This window comes from Tachysurus vachellii, chromosome 10, assembly GCF_030014155.1.
Source record: "Tachysurus vachellii isolate PV-2020 chromosome 10, HZAU_Pvac_v1, whole genome shotgun sequence".
Classification (NCBI taxonomy): domain Eukaryota; kingdom Metazoa; phylum Chordata; class Actinopteri; order Siluriformes; family Bagridae; genus Tachysurus; species Tachysurus vachellii.
Window position 1 is genome coordinate 13261310 of NC_083469.1, and position 20948 is coordinate 13282257.

General features: G+C 40.7%; 1 protein-coding gene across 3 annotated transcripts; it reads right to left on the minus strand.

Annotated features, from left to right (window-relative positions):
* Positions 1-17: 17 nt before the first annotated feature.
* On the minus strand, positions 18-20881 carry fzd3b (frizzled class receptor 3b). Of its 3 annotated transcripts, none has more exons than XM_060879590.1 (7): positions 20466-20881; positions 18542-19110; positions 9716-9912; positions 7335-8352; positions 4163-4311; positions 3200-3436; positions 18-1977 (listed from the first exon to the last, which is right to left on the minus strand). In XM_060879590.1, the coding sequence occupies exons 2-7, from the start codon at positions 18794-18796 to the stop codon at positions 1761-1763; spliced, it is 2073 nt and encodes a 690-aa protein (XP_060735573.1). In that variant the 5' UTR covers positions 18797-19110; positions 20466-20881; the 3' UTR covers positions 18-1760. The 3 variants fall into 3 exon arrangements, with proteins under 3 accessions (XP_060735573.1, XP_060735574.1, XP_060735571.1); XM_060879591.1 differs by lacking the exon at positions 20466-20881 and adding an exon at positions 20272-20420 and having other exon boundaries at positions 3200-3433; XM_060879588.1 differs by lacking the exon at positions 20466-20881 and adding an exon at positions 20272-20413.
* Positions 20882-20948: the final 67 nt, after the last annotated feature.

A 20948-nucleotide genomic window follows, 5' to 3' on the forward strand; every position in this document is an offset into this window, starting at 1 on the left:
AAAGAAGCATAACAGCATTCAACAGCAATTTTATTTCTTTATTAAAAAAAAAGATCTGAAATTTTTGCAAGACCCTAAAACTGCAAAGAATATCATTACACATTCAACAGCTTACAGTTAAAGTGCTAAATCTTCCTCCCTCTAAGAAAATCTGCAGTCCCTACAGTAAAGACAAAAGTAGAGAACAAAGCATTGTACATACTTTCGAGACTGAAGGCCAAAAAACTAAAGAAGCAGTAGTAGCTGTTAAAGCGTCATCATTTCACAAAGCTCAGGTCCACGGTCACATTTTCAGGCACTAAATACCACAAAGATATTTCACTTTCCCAACAGGTAAACAAAAGCACTCAGGATAAATCACCCAGACATCAGGATTTAGCTACAATTTAACAAAAGTTTGACTTGGTGCAGCTCAGTTTAAAAAAAAAAACAATAATACAAAATATTCATAACTTGATATAAATATGTATTAAATTTTGAATTCTGTACCAGAAAAGCATCTGGAAGCAGAAATACTTTACAGTGTTGCACATATACATGCTTACAGTAGGAGCACACATTGCATACGGGAAGAAAGCAACAGAAATGTCAAGCAGAAATAGTGTTCAAAGCTATTTGCATATAGTGTGCAGAACGGAGCTGATGGATGGACCAGAAGCAGTAACCACACACTTCTGCACTGTTGTGGGACTTCTCGCTTCGGTGTTTATTAATGTAGATTTTTAAATCGGATTTGTTCACTCAGCACAATTTTCTGGTTCGAGTTGTTTACACTTCTCTCGCCACAGGCAGCATGCCATCAGTAGTGTGCACAAAATACATTTACACCTCTGTGAATGTTTTCTTTCCCGTGAAGTTACAGACCTGTGTTGAAAACAAATGCATTTTGCTGTGCTGTGCCAGTGAAGCCACTCTGCTTCTAAAACTGGCTCTAAATCATTAATAATCACTACAAGGACAGCGATCACAGGTTGAATGTTTGGTGTGATCTGAGGCAGGTCTGGGATCTCTGGGCTGATGAGGTAGGCTGATGCAGCAGGGTATGGTCCATCTGGTGGGAGTGAGGTTTTCAGGTCTGCGGTTTCTGAGGAGTACTGTAATAAATGTACAGAAAACTTACACATCACAAGAGCTAATGTGAGTAAATCTTTTACTTTCTTCATCCTTGTCTTGTGTATTTAATTGCTTGCCAGAGGCACGTAACTGCCAAGTACTGTAACATTTGTCTTAATTTCCCCCATCGTCTTTACGCTGACAAGGGGGGAAGTGCTTGAACATGAAGAAGGCTAAGATGTAAAAGAGCCTCACTGAGTGAAGCTGCTCTGATGAGCTGCTCACAGCCGTGGTAACGACTGCACGAGGAAAAAGCTGCAAGTCAGCATGTAAGACACTGAGTTTCTAAGACTGCACAGCTGCAAGCTGCTCACTTTAAAAAAAAAAAACAATAAACAAAAAGAGAAACATGTCTGCAGTCCTCAGCAGGGGGCAGAATAATGCTGTATTATGTTACTCACTTGTCCCATCACCTGAACTTTACAGTATCAAAGAAACAATTCTTTCAGTGGTCTGTGGTGTACCACTGACAGCATGGCCTGACACTTTGTTTTTCTTCTTTACCAGTAAAATACACAAACTGTGTATAGCTTGAGTGCAGTCTTCACATGTGCACCTTCTCCCTCTGCAGAGTAAAGAGTCTCTTGTTCTAGATTGTTCAGAGGGAGATGCTGAGGACAATGTGTGTAAACTAAACCGTCTAGTTATTACACGCTCGCTCCATCTTCCTCCACCACGCGGTTCATGCTGGAGCCGTGTGTTATGTTGGTAGGTGGAGGATGACTTAAGTCCCGTGCGCTGCTGTGTCGTGATTGGCTGTCGAGTCGGTGTAGGCTGCTGTGACGGGATAGCTGCTCGTTAAGGCGGGGCATGCTCCCATAGGGTGGGCGTTCCTCCATGGCCCTGTGGCTGGTAGGAGTGTACCTGTAGGATGAAAACAAAAATGGGAACAGAGTTCAGTCTTCTTCAGTACTACATGTCTGAACAACGTACAACTGTTACAGATATGTGACTTTCTTTTATGGCTTTTCAGATGTCTTTTGTTATCAGTCTCTGACATGTTTCATCTCCTGTCTTGCAGGAACCTATATTCCTATATACCTATATTGGCCTAAACCTATATTCTCATGACCAATCATGTCCTGTGTATTTTATCATGGATATACGTATACATGCAATGGCACAGTACTTCCTAAAGAAAAATGTTATTTCACCAAGATCATGAAGTGGTTTTGTATCCTTAACTGTTCATTCTTTAGTCATAACTATATACAGTATGTAAGCATACAACATCAAAATAGAAATCCATAGAAATAAGATGAACGTATACAGTTACCTTATACACACTTTCATCCACAGCCACAAGTGCAATCATTCAGATAACAACATTAGCCTGCGCTCTTTCGTTCCGTTTCATACATTTTCCCATAGCATGTTTAGTCTGGGCTTAAGTAAGTGTGTCTGAGACCAGACCGACCACCTCACATGGCCGTTAATGCACACTTGAGGTACCGGCTGTGTTGGGTGTTTTAATATCATCATGTATCGGTGATACACTTAACGTAGGGCTTGTTAATCAGTGTATAAACAGATTTCATGTTTGTTGTACTCTTTCGTTTTCTCACTCGCTCTCTCTAAACACACAACTTGTCATTTTGCCAAGAAAGTGGAACATGTAAACTTCACAAAGCAGCATGACTTCCAAATCATTTACAACTAAAATTCATTCCACAAACGTTAATCACACAAACATTTACATACATTTTAATTTGTTAAACATTTTTAAATCTATTTATCATTAGTTATAGATTATGTGAGGCGTCTGCCGTCTCTGTCTCAGTGTATGAGCTGTTACTATAGAAACAACAATGAGCACATCAATATAAACCTGTTGTTCAGGTTATAGCTGAATTACTGTGTTAGATGTGCTGATAGATAAAAAATAATATACACCATCTGGCCAAGCAGCTATCAACAATTTCCTCACAGGCCTTGAAATCTCTCTCTCTCTCTCTTTCTCTCTCTCTCTCTCTCTCTCTCTCTCTCTCTCTCGCTGCTTTTTACCTTCTGACCTTGTAAACAATTATGTTGTATAAACAGAATTTAAATGCAAGCCTTCAAGTCAGCACCTCACGCTGGGCCTCACCTGCCGTCACGGGAGCGGTGCAGACTGCCGTGGTAGCTGCTCATCTTGCTGTGGATGCTGCTCGCTTTGCTGCGCACATCGTCTAATGTGGCCAGGTGAGTGGAGGAGGCGTGGGTGGACGTGCCCTGTGTGGATGTACCACGTGACTTGCGTATGATGGGTGTATTGGGGTCACGCAACAGTGCCTGAGCAAAGTCGGGCTCCTGCAGAACCTGACGGCTGTCGTTCACTGTACTGCTGCAGGAGGAGATGGAGCACATAAGGGAAATGTAAGAGGAAGAGTTAAGTGCTATTTAAACAGAGGTACAGACCACCAGAGCAGAGCAGTAAATATGACGCCCTGATTTCTGCTCTGGGTTATACACTAAAAATCTCTTAATAATTTTTAAAATAATAATAATAATGTAGACAATCTACAGGAAACTATATCTGGGAAGAATAACAATTATAAAGTTTTAAAAGTCTTCAACAGCATATGCATTATCTGTGGATCTCTCATCATCAAGCTGTTGCAGAAGCGCTGCTCTCTGGCTGCTTTGTCTCAACTGCATCACTCAGTAAACTCTAGAGACTATAGTGTGTGAAATTCCAAGGAGATCAACAGATATAGCAGAAATACTAAAACATGCTATCTGGCACCATCAATCATGCTACAGTCAGAATTTTCCCCATTCTGCAGGTTGATGTGACTTTACCTGAAGCTGCTGGCCTGCATCTGTATGATTCTATGCATTACACTGCTGCCACCTGATTGGCTGATGAGATCATTAGAGACTTGTGCAGGTTGTTCAGAATAAAGTGATCAGTGATATTTTTTTTATATTTTTCAGCATGTTACTGGGGCTAGAGGGTGTATTGTATTATTGAGTTCTTGTGTTGCCAAATCCTGCATTTCTACATACACAAGCAGTTTAAACATGGACGTGAGGTAGCAGCGAGGTGCTCATCTGCTAAGGAACTCACTCTTTGCGTCTGCGGCCATGAAGAAAGCTGGCCCACTCAAAGCAGGTCTTCTTACTGCCCACCCAGAAAACAGACGGGATGCCAACAACCAACACCATCAGGTACTTCATAATGAACAGAACCAGGTCAGGCCTGCTTGTCTGCTCCACCTACACAAACACACAAATGTTAGGTACACAACTGAATACAAATGTGGAAGTGGAAATATCTGGAATATTGTCAAATTTGTCTATTTTTTCTATAACACGATTATGATTAATAAACCTATTTCAATCTCTAGAAATAAATAGATAAAATGAGCAAAATTATCAGCCAAAAGAAGATGGCTTAGAAAAATTGTGAGCAGGTCTAATAGGAATAATAATAACAACATTTGGAATAAGAATAGTTTGGGGCATTTACAGTTACAGATACTGGTATAATGTGGTGTTATATCTTGATTCGCTGTAGTTATGAGTACGTTTATGGAATCCTGTCTCCACACTGTCCTTACACCTGTGTCAAAGCCCTTAGCCTTTAGTAGCCTCTTTTCCACAGAAAAACTGTTAGTGTTAGATACACGAGACAAGAGATGTCTTCAGAAATACATCCTCTAAATAGAAGAAAATGGCCTAAAATAAATAGTGTCAAGCAAAACTAAAGGAACACTACAATTTACACAATCTGTGTGAAAATAAAACTGTAATGATACCTTCCCACAAATGAGGTGTGCGTGTGTGTGTCCCCTATCAAGGTTTGGCAAGAAAATGATTTGTGTGTGCTTCATGGCTCTCAGTAATCTCTTGATAATGTATTAGCTTCTCATCCACTCCCCAGTTCTTCAGATTAAAGCTGATTTGTTCTCATGTCCTTTAGTGTGTGAAATCCATCTACCTCGGGGTGCACAGTCAAATGCCCTCAGATGATCCACTGTGTAAGCACAAACCCTAACATACACACGTGCACACTCAAGGACTATAGATTATACTGTACTGGGAGTTCACTAGACAAACAGATAAATGGCATTTAGAATGAATAATATCATAACAACAGGGTGAATTCTCAAGCCAAGACATGCTTCAGTGGAACCGGTAAGGAACGCTAAATGAGCAGCGCTCAAGGCATCACACACACTTGAGTGAAGAGTGCTGAGAAAGATTCACTCATGCATATTAGTACTCATTATGCAGCCTAAATGAACCTTTCACACTACCATGCATTTCTATGAATGAACTTTTTTCCAAATGAATTAGGAGCACAGGAGCATAAACATTACAGTACGGGTTCATTCTGTAATAGCGGCTAATGCAGGAATGTGACTAATCACACAAAGTATTTTCTAAATTCACACACATGCTAGAAACACACAGATCGGGTAATTTCAAGCGAGTTATTTCGTTCATTTAATTCATCTCCGGTAACCATTTTATACTGGTCATTGGTCAGTAAAGCATAACAATCCTACAGATCAGTGAAAAGAAGAAGACGCCCATTTTCCTAACATTATACACAGCTCATGCAAATACACCTACACCTTTAGAAAGGAGAGCTGTGTTCAAGTGCTCTATCATTAAAATAAGTAGCTCAGTGTGGGCAGGGCAGGCTACAGGCTAACAGTGTATGAAAAGCTTGGCTGTGGAGGAGGAGGACTCTATCCTTTGCGAGTTGGACAAGCGAGTCAGAGAGTTCCTGTGTCACGTGACATTCAGCTCCAGTTGGATCACTGTGTTATTGTGCATGAAGAAAGGCCAAGGGTCTTCGATTACACGGTAATATAAGCGTGCAGTGTGTCACTGTGGTGCATCGCATCACATCATGCATTCATCCAGCCACAGAAAAGTCCCAGTTTGTACTTTAAACAAACTAGATGTCTAAACAAAAAAAATGCATCCGGAAATATCAAATAATATGCAAGTGTGTTTTATAGGACTCTAATTCACAATGTAGGAGAGAATTCTTTTTTAAAATCCACTGTCTAGTTGTTTGGGGATTTGTATGAACAGCCACGCTTAACTGGTTTGCAGAATTATAATTTATATATAATAAGTTTGGCTTAGGGTCTGTGGTGGAAATTTCTAATCTTAAGATGTTCATAAGGATTTGTCTTTCTATGCTTGTACCCTGTGTGCGTCATGATCAGAGACTGACATCGTCATCAGTAGGTTTTGTTAAGATTATGACAAGGGCAGTAGGGACTGGGGACGAGTTGTCCATAAACAATGTCCAATAAGTCCTCTAGAAGACCTTGGCCTGGTCAGATTAGCTTGGTCAGGAGATGCATGAGGTAATTTTGAGCCAATGATTGATGATGTTTTGCTTTTACATATCTTCGGTTTTCTTGAGTTCTGTCTACAAAACCTTGATGTAATCAATGATCTTGGCCCTTCATCCCTCATGCTACATGTGGAGTGTTGGGTCCTTCTGCGCAGCTGAGCACAATAAATTGTGTAACCTTTTTAATCTTGCTCGTGTCTACCAGTGTTATACTTTATTCTTTAAATCTCTCTAACCTCGGAACTTCCACAACAGGTCATGTGCAACTGACAATAAGACTGAAATTTTCACAGTCCTTTAGAAACCCAACACAGATAAAGCAATTCATCAGTTCAATTAATAGCTATAACCTTTTAGTGCTCCAAATATACTATGGCCAGAAAAGTCTAAGATACACAGACAGTGTAAACAGAACGCTGCTCACAGCATGTGACATCCTGTAGGAAATCATTAACGTTTTGGTAGCAATAATAAATAAGAGCTGATATAGTGGAGTATTGTTCACTAACATACAGCTTGAGTGATGTCACCCAATTTACGAAAAGGATAAAAAAACCCTCAGCACTGTGTGTTTGAAATTCTGTTCACTTCTGGCGATGTGTCACCACTGCCATAGTTTGCTACTGTCGCCTACACTGGTCCTATTTTTCATGATCGCACGCTGATCTTCACCTACCAAGTGGTAAACCATATGTAAGCATATGTATAAAGTTTTGATGCTCAATATTATTATTATTATTATTATTATTATTATTATAAGCAGTAATTTGAAAATTTAGATAGTATTCAAGATGTAGATAATACATGCACTACTCCAACATTTTTTTGTCTAAAGCATCCTTTGTGGATAAAACAATATCTGACTCTCAGGTGGACGTCTGTTACCGAGTTAATGAGAATAAGATGGCAGTGATGTTACCTGATAAGGACAGGGGATGTGATACTCTCTGCAGCGATCCAGTACCCAGGTGGTCTCCCACACTGGACGGTACGCCTGTTCATACAGGTAACAGCCCAACACCGTCAGCAGTGGCACCAGGTACAGAACAGAGAACACGGCAATACGGATCATGAACTTCACCAGCTTGTCCTGGTTCTCTTTCTCTAGCGGGATCTCCATGCGGATGCGGTTTAGGGCCACAATTCCAGCCAGGAGAAGAGACACGCCGACCAGCACGTCCAGGCACAGTGGAGCCAGCACAAACCAGCGCAGTGTGTGCACATCGTACAGTCCTACGAAGCACACGCCACTGATATTATCTCCCTCGATCTTATTCATGGCCAGTAGCGCTACAGTCAGCACACCAGGTACGCCCCAGGCACTGGCATGGAACAACAGGGCTTTCTTTTCGATGGCCTCACTGCCCCACTTGGGCACAGCAGCCAGAAACCAGGTGATTGTTAGGATCACCCACCACACGCTTCCAGCCATAGTGAAGAAGTAGAGCACCATGAAGAGCAGAGTGCATGCTTTGTTATGGGAGCCCTGCGTCACCGTGGAGGCTTTGAACTGGGCCGGGTTAGCCGCATTACACGCCACACGCTCCTCCAGCAGAAAGCCCAGGAAAAAGACCAGCGACACCATCATGTAGCACACAGCGTAGAAGATGATGGGTCGCTCCGGGTAGCGGAAGCGCGTGACATCGATGAGGAAGGTAAGAAACGTGAAGAGTGTTGCAGACAAGCAGACTATAGAGATAACGCCAATGAAGTAGCGGGCAAAGGTGAGCTCCTCTCGTCTGAAATACATGTTAGGGCAAGGAGGAGAGCAGTCACGCACACCCAGGAAGGTGTAACCCAGCTCAGGATCAATCTTCAATTCACGAGGACACCAGAAACCATAGTCTCTCTGCACAGTCATGGGCAACTCGTCTGAGGTGTTCAGAGTGGTCAGCATGTCTACAGCACGCGGATACGGCTCATCACACTCTGGGAACCTTGGTTTGGGGACAAAAACATGACATTACTATAAATGAACACAACGAAATACTTGTCTGTCTTTTTGGGGGTATGATCAGCTTCAGTATTTAAGACGTCGTCTGAAGCCAAACTAATGTTAGTATGATAATGTGGAAAGATGCGGTGGATTTACGTGTCTCCGAAGAAGCATTTGTTAGATTTTGTCCTTTATGACTGGTAGCTGTCAACTAGGGCTGGGCGATAAAATGATAACGATATGTATCGCGATAGACATCGCGATAGACATCGAGATCAAATAAAAAATGTGTTCGATAAAACCTTCGATATTTATTATTCTTCGTCGGAAGAAAACAGAGGTTGCGAAGCAAGTTTGGTTGCATTAACAAAGGCACTCACTCTCTGGTAACCTAGCAACGTAGGGAGTGACATGCTAACAGCCAATCATGTAACTGTATCATGTTTGGTTGCGCCATATCGTTGTCTCGTGCTGGTCTGCTGGATTACTCTTCAGTAACCAGCGACTGATGAGCAGAAAATGAGCGCTGCAGCGAGCGAGGAAATTGTAAATAAAAGAGGAAAAGTCATCTACTTTTTCATATTTCTGCAGGTTTTCAAACAATGTTACTGTACTGTATCAGGTTTGTTTTTTATATTACAGATGTATCTCAGTCTACCTCAGTTTTATTTATGTTTACAAAACACTGCACATATTTTAAAACACTTTATTCACCAGAAGGTGAACAGCTAGTGAACTTCCTAGCACTAAACTTGCAGTAAATTCTCAGGTTTCTCTGTTTATATTCATGGGGGTCGGAAGCAAATAAAAAGTGGGTGGGTCCTGTCCCACCTATATATAATGGTTCCGACGCCCATGTTTATATTTAACAAATATATTGTTTATATTGTTAAGAGATAATTGTTAAGTGTTCATTGTGACTTTAGACTTATGTTTATATTTTAATTATTTGAGTTTTCCTGGCTGTTGACATTTCTGTCTTAATAACTGAGGGGATTATGATCAGAGGAAGGTTAAGTTTAAAATAAAAATGTAATATATTTTTCTCCTGGTCCTTATTTTAAATGGCTCATAAAAAATATCAATAATTATCGATATCGACCGATATGAAACACTGATATTGTGATACAGTTTTCAGCCATATCGCCCAGCCCTACTGTCAACTAACTTAGAATAAACACATACATGGGTTTTTAAATGAACTTTTAAATAAAAAAATAAAGATTTTTACTGTAGAAATACAATGAGTTTCTGACCTAATGAACTACAGTATTTTATTCACATATAGGCACATAATGACTGTGTTATCACATCTGCATAACAGCATTTTATTAGACCCAGTGACCCGAACCTGATCCCTTTACCTGCTGCAGTCCATCTCCTCAGGCCACGACACACCAAACATATCCATTAGCTTGTGACAGTCTCTCTTTGAGTGGATACACAGACTGCGGCAGGGCAGCGACATGCGGCCATACTCCGTACACACGGGGGCGTAGAGAGCACACAGGAAAGGCCTCAGGTCTGGAGAACACTGCAGGTTCACCATGGGGTGAAAGAGCTGCGGACAGAGATGAGTGGAGATGAGTGGAAACTCTGCCAAGTGTACTGTGACAGAATGACAGTTCTCATAACGGCTCGCTGCATGAAGCCAGCGCCACTCCACTAGAGATCATCAAACCAGCTTGGCAAACATAACTAGGTTTTTGTTATTTTGAAATGAAAAATTCAACCATACAAGATGTGTGAAATATTTCTAAACCAAAATACATTCAGACATTCATTCAATTGATGATGCCTCACTTGGGTTTTATTAGAAATAATCATGTCTGAAGAGGAACACAAAGAAAGGCAGCCATGTTTTTCCAAGTTCAGTACAGTTCTTCAGTACAGTAATCCTATGCCCTTTCCTGAGGCTCGCCAGCCTGTGGGTGGCTCTGACTGTGCTTTTGTGTCCTCAAGGAGACTAATGCATGCTGGGAGACAGAACAGCTGCAAAGCTGGGCATTAACATGTAAATCTCTGGAGAAGTGAACAATACCCTTCCACCTGGGGCCAGCCAATACACATGCACTTCCTGCTGGGGTCTGGCCCTTTATCACTGGCCTGCTGACTGGTGGGACTTGTATACACACAAACAATACTTTTCCTGCTTACTGCTCCATTGAAAGTATCAGACGTTTTCAATACTTCAATGTGACCATCAAATAAGCAATCTGAATGTTCACAATTCTATTTAAATTGTTTCACAATTCTGTACTTTTTACTTTTAAACATGTTAATGATGTGCATACTTGGATGGGAGGAGCAAAGTGTGGACATCATAGAGTACTGTGAGTTTCCATCACAAACAGGATAATTAGCAAAACTAATAGTGAATTGTGTACAGACTATTTTTCTTTATACTAATTGTAACTACGTTTGAAAACACATTGATATTTAAAACAGATAACACAATACAATAATTCTTGGACAGGTTTTTAACTGTCTCAAGGTAATGCACCAAAATAAAAAGTTTGTAAATAGCTTTAAAGCCCACAAGATTGGAACAAGATGTCTATATCTATATTTAACGGAAGTTCTGAAATATTTAGTTTGCCTCTGAAGTGCTGAGATTAAACAGAGATCAAAAGACGATCACAACATGCTGATTTTTACGCCCCGCCGACAGAGCTGTGGAAACGGACAGGAGAGTGCCGACTCTTTGCATCCAGTGATGTAATATTGATTTTGTCGTTGCTGTGCTGCCTCAGTGCCTGCTGTAGAAGTGAGGCCAGTAAGTGCTTTCTGCATGCCAGTTTGAAATGCTGGAATTACAGACCGCTGCTGCAGAAGGTTTAGTGCTGCCGAAAGCTGTTCTACACTACACACTGTACGTACATTATTCATGGACCTGGGACTGAGGCAGAGCACCAGAGAAAGATGCACACTCAGAACAGCATGGCATTTTACAAAAGTCATGTTCACTTGTTTGACATGTTCATTTTACAAACATGAAGCTCAGAATACATATATATATTTGAGGTCATGTACCATTTAAAATGAGTCAAACCCACTTTTATTTAAGCATTAAGGTGCAAAATCTTTCTTCTTGTGTCCCCAAAACACAAGCAGGACAGACTGTAAACGTAGTTCATTGAATGGGGTATTAAAGGCTTGTCAAGTAGTGTTAATCATTCTCCAAGGTTAACGCATGCATTGAAAGGACTTAAAGAAAAAAACAGGAACTATTCTTTCTGTTTTAGGTCTGAAGCTCAGATGCTGACATTTACACTAATAAATGTGTGTGTGATCTTTCACAGCCAGATGAAAGATCACACCACTGTGTTTAGTAAATAAAGATTAAAGGTCTTTAACTCTTAAGATTTACAAGGTAAAGACTGCCATTGGAACACACGAAAGAAACAATCCTCACTGTGCTGCAAATCTGAGAAGAAAATGTCAAAAGAGGTAACGTCCCCATTCATCAACTCAAACACAGGGGAAAAAGCTCACGGTTTCAAAATTAAACTGTGAAACATTTACATTTAGACTTCAGCATTAAACAGAATGTAGCAGCAGCTATGGATCTGTTTCACCAGCTCCATCTTCAGGCTTTTAAAGCATATTTGGTCTCAATATTTCATGTGTGCCATAAGTGTGTGCTACACAGTGCATGTTCATTGACTCACTGGTTTGTGTGTTATGTAGAGAAACTGAGTAGTGAATATCTCGCTTTCCCCCTGCTCACTCTGTATCTAGTGGGTATCTGTTTACCTGAGAGAAGTTCCTGTGTGACTGACCAGCTCTGAAAGCTGAAGCCTTACAGACACCAGAGGGCACGTTCAACATGCTGAAACGTCTCTTATTCATCAGTACTGCAGCCAAGAGATTCTGTCAGAGAGCATTACTGTAAAAAGCGTGTGCGTGTGTGTGTGTGCGTGTGTAAACTCTATAACAATAAAAATATCTGTAACATTTATTTCAATACTCTCATCTTCAGTGAACTAAGACAGAAGCAAGACTGACGTAAGTAATTAGAACACCCATGATGTGAAGGATATAAACCACGTTCTTATATCAAAGAATGTGAGTGAATTATCTCGGTTTATCTGATGTTATATTCCTGAAATACAGATGTGTGCACATTATCTAGATTAATCTCTTTGCCTAAGGTGCTAATGGGTAATTAAAACGTTGCAGCGACGGATCTGATTACTCGGCTGCTATGCGAGGCGGCCACGCTGTGCAGGAGGAGAAGCAGGAGAAACAGGGTGGGCTTTTTTGGCAGGAGTGAAAAAGAACACATTTGTCTCTCACAGATGCCAACAGCCACTCCTCTTCAAATACTTAAATGGAAGGATTAAGTTCCTGCCTGTTTTCCTTTTGTCTAAGCTACAATTTACTTAAAGAATCAATGGAGGCTAGGCCTTCAAGTGTATGACTGCTTTCAGTGCTTCCAGAGCTATTCTGGCATGTCTGTGTGTGATGTGTAAATGCATCCAGCTATTCTAATGGAGTAGAAGGAAATATTCAGGGCAGCTATCAGGTTACGGGCATTCTTTTTGATGATTGTATGTAGGAAGGTGAGAAGAGAGGGATGGGTACAAAAAAAGAGGGGTAAAATGACATGAAAAAGACAGTTAGGGAGACAGTAGTGGCCTTGAATGACAGCTTGGCTAATCTCTGAGGCACATGAATTTGGTTCAGAGTCTGGACCCCCCCTCTCTCTATCTATCTATCTATCTATCTATCTATCTATCTCTATCTCTCTCTATCTCTGTCCTTCCAGCTTTCTCAGGTGGAAATTTGGCCAGTTTGGGTTGCCTTAGCGGAAAAGCCAGTTTGCCAGCTTTTTTTTTCAACAAGCATACATGCGAAGAAAACTAAGTTCTCCTAAGGATTAGCCATTTCAAAAGACTCTGTCTCTATAGACTGACAATATGTCACCTTTCCCCTACTCAACTGAATGTGTGTGTGTGTGTGTGTGTGTGTGTGTGGATATGTGATTTCCTCAGAATGAGTATCACACACACTTCATAAAACTGGAGCAATTTAATTATCCCCAAGTGCATTTTAGGGATCTGATGGCAAATTTAACAATCACTTATTCCTGAGGATCTGTTGGCAGTTCACACATTACAGTGCTTAATGATTTACAGGCGTAATTACAGAATGAAACTGTTTATTCATTAATGCTAAGTAGTTTAAAATTGCAAAAAAGTAGACCTGCACAATAAAAAATTTGATTATCGCTTTCCAAATGCATTCCTGTCTTTTACTCCGTTTATTTCCATGCATAGCTATGAACCAGCTCCATAGGTAATGTACATGGCTAGCAATAATTCTTGCTGCTTGTTCTTGTGCAGATTGCACTGCAGAGAAAATAGCAGTGAGTGGGTTTGTATGACAGCCCACAACTCTGTCAGGACATCAGAGTCCAGGTCAGTGAAGTGTCCACAGATTCTCTGCTTGTTCACACACTCACATGTCTGTTCTCCCGTGGTGCTGTAGTTTTGTCCTTGAGCTGGAAAAAACATTTTGCACAACTCTGTCTTGGATTGTATTTTGGCCATGACAAATGCAAACAATTCTGACATGTTCTCCAAACTACATTCAGTGTCGGGATGGAAGGCGGATCAGCTGGCATCGTTGAGAACTCTTAAATGAGGGCGTGAAACGAGCAGGGAAATAGCTATGTGAGTGACATGGAAACACTGCAGTAACTCTATTCATGGTAAATAAAAAGCAGCATGCAGGGACAGACACTGAATAAAACACAGCCTGTCTGTTCAACCAAGATAAACTTCATCTGCACCAACCAATTGGCTCCGGGTGGCCCTCCACACTCTCCCACAATTGTGAAAGGACCGACAGCCCTGAATAAGTAAAACTTCCCAAAGGGGGAATTATTTCCTTAATATTTGTTCTTTTCTCAATCTTAAAAAAAGAAAAGGAGAAAAAAGGAATGGCAGCTCCCACACTCCCTGTCCTGCCATTCAGTTGTCCTGGAATCAGGGGTCTCTTTCTGGCCCTATCTTTCCTCCACTCCACTCGTCTGAGGGCCACATTCTTCCCCTGCCTTTCCACTAGTACTGCCATGGCAACCACTGATGCAGAAAAAAGGCTGGTTTAAAGAGAGAGCCTTTGATGAGCTCTCATCCTCAGGGGTCGGAGGTCACATGGAGAAACCACCTCCTGAGAGCAGGACTGCATGTCCTTTTGTGGACTCACAATCAAGAGCGGTTTCCATAGTTTCCATAGCTGCCCCCAATAAGCCAAGCGAAGAAGCGGGAATTTCTTGCTTTAGAATGGAGCATTGTAAAGAAACTAACTGCAAGGAAATACCGAACATCAACAAGTGATATTTATGCACCTATGGCCCATGCAACTAGGGCCTAACCCATAGGAAAAATCTGTTCCAATATTGATTTTTTATTGTCTGATATAGGAAGTGTAACAGCGCAGAAACTAATGAAACAAGCTACTGTGAATTCACTGCTCAGACTGCACACATCACTGGCTGCCTGTCTGAGTAACATGACAGATTCAGACTAAATAAACTTCTGACATATCATCAAACATATCTATTTTCACTCTAGCTGTAAACGAATAAGGCCTATGTTTTGAATATTATGCTGAACATTTATTTGTGTCATTTCAAAGCAGAATTACTAAAATCAGGAAAACTCTCACAATATTTATGATGTGTATTTCACACATCTGAGTGACGGATGGTTTCTAGGAAACAAATACAAAAACACCCAAAAATTGTATCCAATGTTTAAGTGTCTGGAAGTTAACAATACTTTAGAGTTATTTAGTTTCTAGTTTGAAAAACAGTTCTTGGACCCAGAGTGAGTGTAAAAATATTAGGTTCATTTAGTCAGTGTTCAATTTATTCACTACACCATATTTGACAAAACAAAAAACAGGCAAAAGGAACCATGAGACCGACCATGACTAGTTCTTATCTTTCATGAATACAATAAGTGTGAATTACCAGCTTGTGTAAATAACAGTGGAACAGAAAGATAGCACAATCCCCTCTAACACAATCCCTGATTTTAGAATCATTTAAATTACAAAGGAGGTATAGAGGGCTTTTGTGGTTCTATGTTACTTCCTACATGCTTGATAAGAATCTTGTCCGTGCTATAAATTCACCGGTGAACTCACACACAGGCCCGTCATTATCAGTCATTCAGAAATCATGTCAGATCTCACAGTTTGTGCAATCCAGCTGCAGCCCAGAAACACCAACCTGCAATTATCCAAACACACTGTATTCTCCAGCCTAATCAGTTTCGGGTGGAAATTTTCAGTGGGTAAGAAAAATATTTCCCCTTTCCTGTGCTTTTTAGATTTTACTACTTGATGTGGAAGGTTCAGTGATTTGAAAAACTACATGGTGAAATTGTGATCAGCAGCAAGTCATTACTGAGACCACAATAAGCTAAACCCTTCAAACCATCCAATGTCAAGCTTTCTGAAATAGTTATCTTAATCTGGATGAAGTGGACAATGTTCCACCACTGAGACTATTGGTTTTGGGGATGGAACATGTAAACGCACAAGACCTATCTAATCTAAAGGGCCAATTCATTTATTCATTACATACATACAGAACAAAGACAACCTACTTATAGCAAAATGTTGACAGACAGACAGACAGAAAGATAGATATTAAGTTTAGAATCCTAAAATTAAACAGCCAATAATGAAGAGAGATCAAGTCTGACTCAAACCACGTAAACTTATCATTTTTCATTAAAGGGTTTATGAACATTAACATATCAATTTGTTGCCACCACACAGAGATGTGCCAAGGAATTTGGCTACAGTTGTCGTATTCCTCTTGTTAAGCCACTCCTGAGCCCCAGACAATGTCAGAGGCATTTTAGCTGGCCTAAGGAGAAGAAGAACTGTTGCCCAGTGGACCAAAGTCCTCTTTTTAGATGAGAGCAAGTTTTGTATTTCATTTGGAAACCAAGGTCCTAGAGTCTGGAGGAAGGGTGAAGAAGCTCATAGCCCAAGTTGCTTGAAGTCCAGTGTTACGTTTCTACAGTCTGTGGTGATTTGGGCTGCAATATCATCTGCTGGTGTTGGTCCACTGTGAAACCCAAAGTCACTGCACCTGTTTACCAAGAAATTTTAGAGCACTTCATGCTTCCTTGACTTTGACCAGCTTTTTAAAGATTCTGATTTCATTTTCCAGCAGGATTTGGCACCTGCCCACACTGCCGAAAGCACCAAAAGTTGGTTATATGACCATGGTGTTGATGTGCATGACTGGCCAAACTCACCAGACCTGAACCCCATAGACAATCTATAGAGTATTGTCAAGAGGAAAATGAGAAACAAGATCACCTCCATGCCATGCTGAATTGAAGCAGTAATTAAAGCAAAAGGAGCCCCTACCAAGTATTGAGTACATATACAGTAAATGAACATACTTCAATACTTATGAAGTATTCTTATTTTTTTGAGTGAATTGGTGGGTTTTTGTTAGTTAAAATCATAAAAATTAAAAGAACCAAAAACTTAAACTTCTTCAGTCCGTGTGTACTGAATGTATATAATACACCAGTTGCACTATTTGAGTTGAAATAAATGAACTTTTCCCTGACATTCTAATTTATTTATTGATATGCACCTAAATATTATAATAGTAATTTAAAGTTATTTATAAACAAAAAGACTATTACATTTGTACTTATGAAGCAAGAAATAATACCTGGATGCACTCGGTTTGTCAAAAAATGTATCCCCTTGTGGAGACTGTGAACTATATGTTGCACTCATTATTTAATTAAAAAAATAGTTATCTGGAAAATACCAATATCACAGGGTTTATTTAAATGAGACACCACTTGACTAATGCTGATTTGATTTTTTTTTCCATTGGTTTGTTTATTCATTTTGTCCTTTGCCTAGTAACCATGATGTTATCATTTTGTTCTTGAGCTCTGTTACTCTTGCTGATATTTTTGCCATATTGTCTACACCATCTCTACAACATTCTCAGTTTGTAATACGCAAACGCGAGGAGCCTGGGCGAGAGCGGATACTCCCTGTTCCCATTAACACGGCATGGTGCTATGCTGGCAGAGCAGGAGGGGGAGGGTCTGATTTACAGGATTGGCTCTGGTTTCTCAGCACACAGAACATCCCGAGAGTAATGTAATACAAATCCTGGGGGAATAGTGAACCCTTGTGACAGATGGGCAGACGCTGACATGGCGGCACACCACACCGCAGTAGGACCACATGACGTGCTATTGACTGACAACGGACACGCTGATGTGTTTTTAGAGAGCTGCACAGACACCAGCGCTCTCCGCTGTGCTCTCAACTGTGACTACAGTAATGGGAGTAAGAGGATCATTTAGCACCTCCAATCAATCCATCCACTGTAGGTCTTAGCAGATTATGAACAGTGCTAAACAATGTTGGCTGACAGCATTATTTCCTCCCACCATATTTGGGAAAGCATCCTTCAATGTTATGCAAGGACAGCAGGGTGCAAGCAGCAACACAAAGTACTTCATTGCTTTCTCTGTGTGTGTGTGTGTGTGTGTGTGTGTGTGTGTGTGACCTTTCTACTAATTCAGGCCTGAAATCTACATCAGGAATTTGTAAAATCAGGTGCAGAAATAAACCAATTCTGTTTATTTGTTTGTTTTTGTGCACAAATACATAAAATGGGGAGTCTGTCCATATTCCACAATCACTTCAATAAGCACTGGTATGCCCATCACTAATTATCTACAATATTTTAACATTATATTTCACATATAATATAAATAGGTATTTTAAAAAATAAGCAATTCACTAAACTATGCTGGAGTAATGTGACAAGAACAAGTCAGACATGGCATCATCTGGGAGACTGGAGAATGATTTTCACAGCAAGATACGACAGAAGGCTTTGCATGAAGTGAAATCAGCCTACCCAAAAGAATCTGTGTGTATTTAAAAATAACCTCAGAAAATATCAGCTGTACCTTACTTGTTACAACTGCATTTCTGTGCCACATATTTAAGTTGCGAAAAGTCACTCGTCACTCGTTATTCAAGCGAGTCGGTGTAGAATGACAAGCTATAAGCTTACCCAACAACAAGCTCCATGGCAACCCCGCTTTTTCCCTCACCTGCCCACACAGACCAACAGGGACACGGAAAAAGACGAAAGAGAAACATTCGCTTACCTCCATGGCGAGAGCGGCTGTCTGTTGGTCATAGTGGTTGAGCAGGTTGGGCATGAAGGTGGTGTTGTAGGGGAGATCCTGACACATTCGGAGCCCTATGGGCTCACAGGTAAACATGCTGTGGCTTTCTACAGTGTCCATGAGAATAGCAGAGCTGCAGGCAAACAGAGCAGACACCAGCAGTGTCCACAGCAGCCCCATTCCCCTGCAGCAGAAACCAAGCACAAGTACCGATAAATCCACTTTGGGTCCCATCCTTCATGCACAAAATGCAGAGCTGCGATACTGGCAGGATGTGTGAGGTGATCACAGGAGCCGATTCATCTCCTAACGGATATCCACCACACCCAGAGCATCAGGGAGGTAGACTTGGCTAGTCCACTGCTTCCATCCCCCTGCGTGAGCACTCACGATGCCCTCTTCAGTAGCTGCTTGCCTCAGCGCACACTTTGATCAGCCACCTCAAAGCTCATGCATTCATAGAAGTCCAGAGATTATAACATGACGTTGTCTTCCACCAGGTTGGCCATCATGGTCATCAATAAACAGCATGCATCATGTAAGAGCACCTGCAATACAAAACAAATAACACAAAGCATAAAAAAAACATTTTAAATCTTAACAATGCAAGAAGAAGAAGGTGGTCATGTATTTAGGTCTTAAATAATAAATAATTATTAATAATGTTATCAATTTTAATATTTTGCACTTTTGAATTTAGGTTCTGTTCCTACAGCAACATTTATATGACAACAGAGAATATGTATATAAATATATGTATATAATGTATAATGTATATAATATATATGTATATAATAGTAAAATATTTTAATCATAAATAAAATGTTAGTAAACAGTAGAGTGAAAGTGAATATATAATTAGGGACCTATGAATAAATACACACACACACACACACACATATACACACACACATGAATCTGCAGAATGTAATGCAGAAGTTTTTTCCACACATATCACAGATACGTAACAATGGCTCAACAATAATTCATGAATAAAAATGATGTAATAATGGATATAACAACAACAGCATTCAGATAACTTGTTCATCAGCCCTGAACATCTCTCCTCCCACACCCGCATCCCACTGATCACTGCGTCCAAAGGTCTATGATCCAAAGCCTGTGACTGGAAACCCACTCCATCCCCCACCACACACACACACACACACACACACCAAGCAGCACTGCAGGACAAATACAGTCTGCTTAAAACTGCTACATGTATCTTACATTTATCAGACACCATCATCCAGAGTGACTTACATTCTATTTCACTTTATACAACTGAGCAATTAAGGGGTTATTAAGCGCCTTGTTCAGGGGCCCAGCGGTGGCAGCATGGTGGACCTGGGATTCGAACCCATGACCTTGTGATCAGTAATCCAACACCTCAACCACTGAGCTAACGCATTTAAAAACTTAATTATCAAATATTTACTAAAAAAATTACTAGTAAGACATGCACATAGATTACTTTATAGAGTAAACAAAGTTTATAGTTGGAAATACTATAAATACTAAATAACCGCTGACTTATTACTGTTTTATAACACTACACCCCCCCCCCTCCTCTGACCGGCTGTTTAACCCCTCAGCCTTTTCCCAACGTGCGCGTGCACAGGGCAGACCTCAGCAATACACTGACGTGCGCGAGAGCACGCGCACACATACTAACGGTTTATGAAGCTAAGCTAAATCTGAAACTCTACCTTTCGGTTGACGTTGTTCTTGTCGCCGTTTCTCTGTGTATATGACAATACACCGCGTCTTCGTTGCAGCGGCTCTGAGCTTCACACACGCCTTGTATCACACACACACACACACACACACACACACACACACACACACACACACACACACACACACACACACACACACCTGTTTCAGAGTGAAGAGAGTTTACCTGTACACATAATCTACACTGTAGAACATAAGAAACTGTGCCAACGTCCTGAAACACACCAACGGTCCGCTGCTCGCTTTGCATACTCCAGCCGATTCTGCCCCTCCCCTACAGAAAGGCCCCGCCCTCGTCTCACTGCGCATGCGCCGGTGATGAGCAAAGAAAGGGCAGAAGTTCAAGACACAACATAATAGATCACCTCAGCTTTATAATTAGTCATCTAAACATGATCCAAGACACTCAGAAATACTCTCATTGCTTTAAAATCGAGTCAGGAAATCGTCTCAGATGAATGTGGGTAATGGGAGTATTCCAAAAATATATTACATATACATCACATTTAACAATAGATATTTTCTCAAAGCAGCATTACATACATCTGGATGATGTAGATTTAGATCCCTGATAAGCAAGCGAGAGGTGACAGCAGCTAAACTCCTTGAGGTAACCAAGGAGAAGAAACCATCTTATTTGAGAAGAACC

Excerpts from the sequence above, each read along its gene's own strand:
- fzd3b (XM_060879590.1), bottom strand. The coding sequence starts at position 18,796 with ATGGGACCCAAAGTGGATTTATCGGTACTTGTGCTTGGTTTCTGCTGC. Across the intron at positions 8,353-9,715 it reads GAGGAGATGGACTGCAGCAG|GTTCCCAGAGTGTGATGAGC; the intron begins GTAAAGGGATCA and ends CCCCAAACCAAG. Across the intron at positions 3,437-4,162 it reads CATGGCCGCAGACGCAAAGA|CAGTACAGTGAACGACAGCC; the intron begins GTGAGTTCCTTA and ends CTCCTCCTGCAG.